The sequence below is a fragment of the Montipora capricornis genome, chromosome 8, assembly GCF_036669925.1.
Source record: "Montipora capricornis isolate CH-2021 chromosome 8, ASM3666992v2, whole genome shotgun sequence".
Taxonomy (NCBI): domain Eukaryota; kingdom Metazoa; phylum Cnidaria; class Anthozoa; order Scleractinia; family Acroporidae; genus Montipora; species Montipora capricornis.
The window spans coordinates 2,432,351-2,434,850 of NC_090890.1; the positions used below are offsets into that span (position 1 = coordinate 2,432,351).

At 43.4% G+C, this 2,500-nt stretch overlaps 1 protein-coding gene across 1 annotated transcript in view; it reads left to right on the plus strand.

Annotated features, from left to right (window-relative positions):
- Positions 1–2,045: 2,045 nt before the first annotated feature.
- Positions 2,046–2,500, plus strand: part of LOC138059931 (uncharacterized) — a 5,625-nt gene continuing 5,170 nt past the window's right edge. The window contains exon 1 of the mRNA XM_068905590.1: positions 2,046–2,500. This exon is cut by the window's right edge and continues 5,170 nt beyond it. Within this exon, the coding sequence (XP_068761691.1) occupies positions 2,046–2,500 (455 nt within the window).

Sequence of the window (2,500 nt, forward strand, 5' to 3'; positions counted from 1 at the left end):
GTCAAAGACTCACTAGTTTAAGAATGCAATGCGTGTGTACGCGGCCGAATTAATATGCAGCACGGGAGTCTCGGGCTTTCAGACTTTTAAACCCGTGTTTTGCATATGTAATAAATTGCGTTTACACGCTGAAATTTTAGCTAGTGAGTAAATGACGTCATTTTCTCTAGATCCAACCTTCTGAGGTCCAATCGGCCAGTTTTGAACGTGAGTAATGGCGGACCGTGAAATCCAAAACTTACACTCAAAATAAACAACCTTTGGATAAAACTCAAAGCTCAAAATTTTGCCAGTTAGGTGTTAAGCAAACACGCTTTCAACATCTGAAGAAAAAAAGGAAATGATTTTTTGATCATCGTACCACTTTAAAACAACTCCTCATGAAAGACTAGCATTTAATAGAGCGACAACCATTACTCAAAGAAATCTACAAAACCCGCCCCTCATATGTTACAAAAAAGGGCGGCCAATTAAAGATATACTCGTGAGAGCCAAATTACAAAACTGAAAGGCGTAAATACGCGCAAGGGTGTCGTGTAGGCCTCACTCACTCACTCACTCACTCACTCACTCCCGTACACTTAAATTTCCGGTCGTTTCCGTCGTTGCCGACTGCGAAAGTTTAGTTTATTTTAAATTTTCGGCCGTCAGAAATCCCGGATCTCGAGGCTTCAAATTAAAGTGACGATTTCCTGCATCCCGCTTCGTAAAAACGCTAAATCCCGCGTCCCGTCCATAAATGCAATCCCTAATCCCGATCCCGCGGTAAGCGGTAAGCGGAAGATACTCAATTCAAGGTGGAAGGCTATCTTAGATGCTGGCTACGCTATACGCGGTACGCAGTGAGAGAATAAATTCAATATGGAAGGCTATCTTAGAAACTGGCCATGGCTAGGCGGTAAGCAATACGCGGAAGATACTCAATTCAAGATGGAAGGGTATCTTAAAACTGGCTACGCGGTACGCGGTAGATACTCAATTCAAGATGGAAGGGGAAGAAGGTATTTTGAAAAGTGTAGTTAACCGAACCGTAAACTGAAAGCTAAAATGTTAAAAGTTAAACCTAATCACTGAAACCAGCGCTCAGTAAACGAGTGTTATTTTCTTTACACGATCTCGTGAAAAATGTAGTTAACCGAACCGTAAAATTCAAAATCGATGCAGGGACACCCAACGATAATCTTCGGAGAAATATGTGTTCGGGAGAGTCAAACTATTCTATGAATTTCGGTTCTACGTTGTCTAATAGCTATAGATTTCTTTACTAAAACATCGCCTAAAAGATTCGAAACCAGGAAAAAGTAGTTCGTTACGTTATCGGAAGGGGTATTTTTGCAATATTTGTGAATTAAAAACGTCACCTGGCAGTTTCGGATGAGAAAACGGTTCGGTTGGAAGTCCTTAGAAGGTAACGCTCAGCTAGCAATTTCTAAACAGGAGCACCACCGACAGGAGAAGGGGCGAAGACGAAGCCACTGGTGCCTTAAAACCAGTTGCCCAGGTAAGATGGGGCTCTTAGCCTTTGAAGCTAAACCCTGATTTCAAACCTCCAATCCGCTGCCTTGCGGCTATACCTGATCTCAGGAAGGCTTCAGGGGTAAACCTCGAGGACAAATCCGGAGTGAAGCCCCTAAGGCGGATGGTAGGTGCTCAGCACTTCCTTCAGGCAGCTTCTGCAGTGGAACTAGCCCCAATGGACAAAAGACATTTTGAGTCACGCGTCACGCAATTGTACGCGTAGGTTTTGTTGTGACCAGATTTCACTTTTTGATTGACAGTTACTCTGATTTTGTAATTCGCACGTGGTCAGGTTTTTGAGTTGTTGTCGGAGTCGTCGCTAGAGTCGAGATGAAAATAGAAAACTAAAGAAACCGTGAAATTAAACCGTGAGTTTTCTGAACCGAAATACCGTTTGTTGTCTACACAACATTTTGGCGACCACGAAGGGACCAACCGAGAAACCGTTTTGAAGAATTACCGGGAGGTTTACCGTACGCAAGCACTGTGGTAAGGTTGAATTTTAATTTGTGATTTTGCCGCTCAAGATGAGTCAGGACGGCGTAAAAGAAACTGGCGGTGAGGATAGTCCGGGGACCGAACAGACCGAAGACAAGGATGATGAAAAGAAACTTGAAAGGGAGAAAACGCTTTTGAGTCTGAAAAAACAAAAGAGAATACGAAAAACCGAGATGACAAAAATTCGCCATCACATGGAGAAGCTTTGCATCACGCCGAAGGATTCGCCGAAGGACGTAGACGCTATTGAGAAAGATATCGAGCAACTTTGGTCGCTTCTGGAAATCACACTGGAAATACTGGACGAACTATGTGTTGTTTATTTGAAAAATGGAGAGGAAGCGGATAAACAGGCGGCTATGGAAGAAGGACAAATGCTTGAATCGGAAATTCAAACCGCTATTGAAAAGGCACACGAGGCCGTGAAATCACACGCTCAAATTTCTGTCGCGACTGCTTCGCACAGTGAATTCGTCGCTCATCC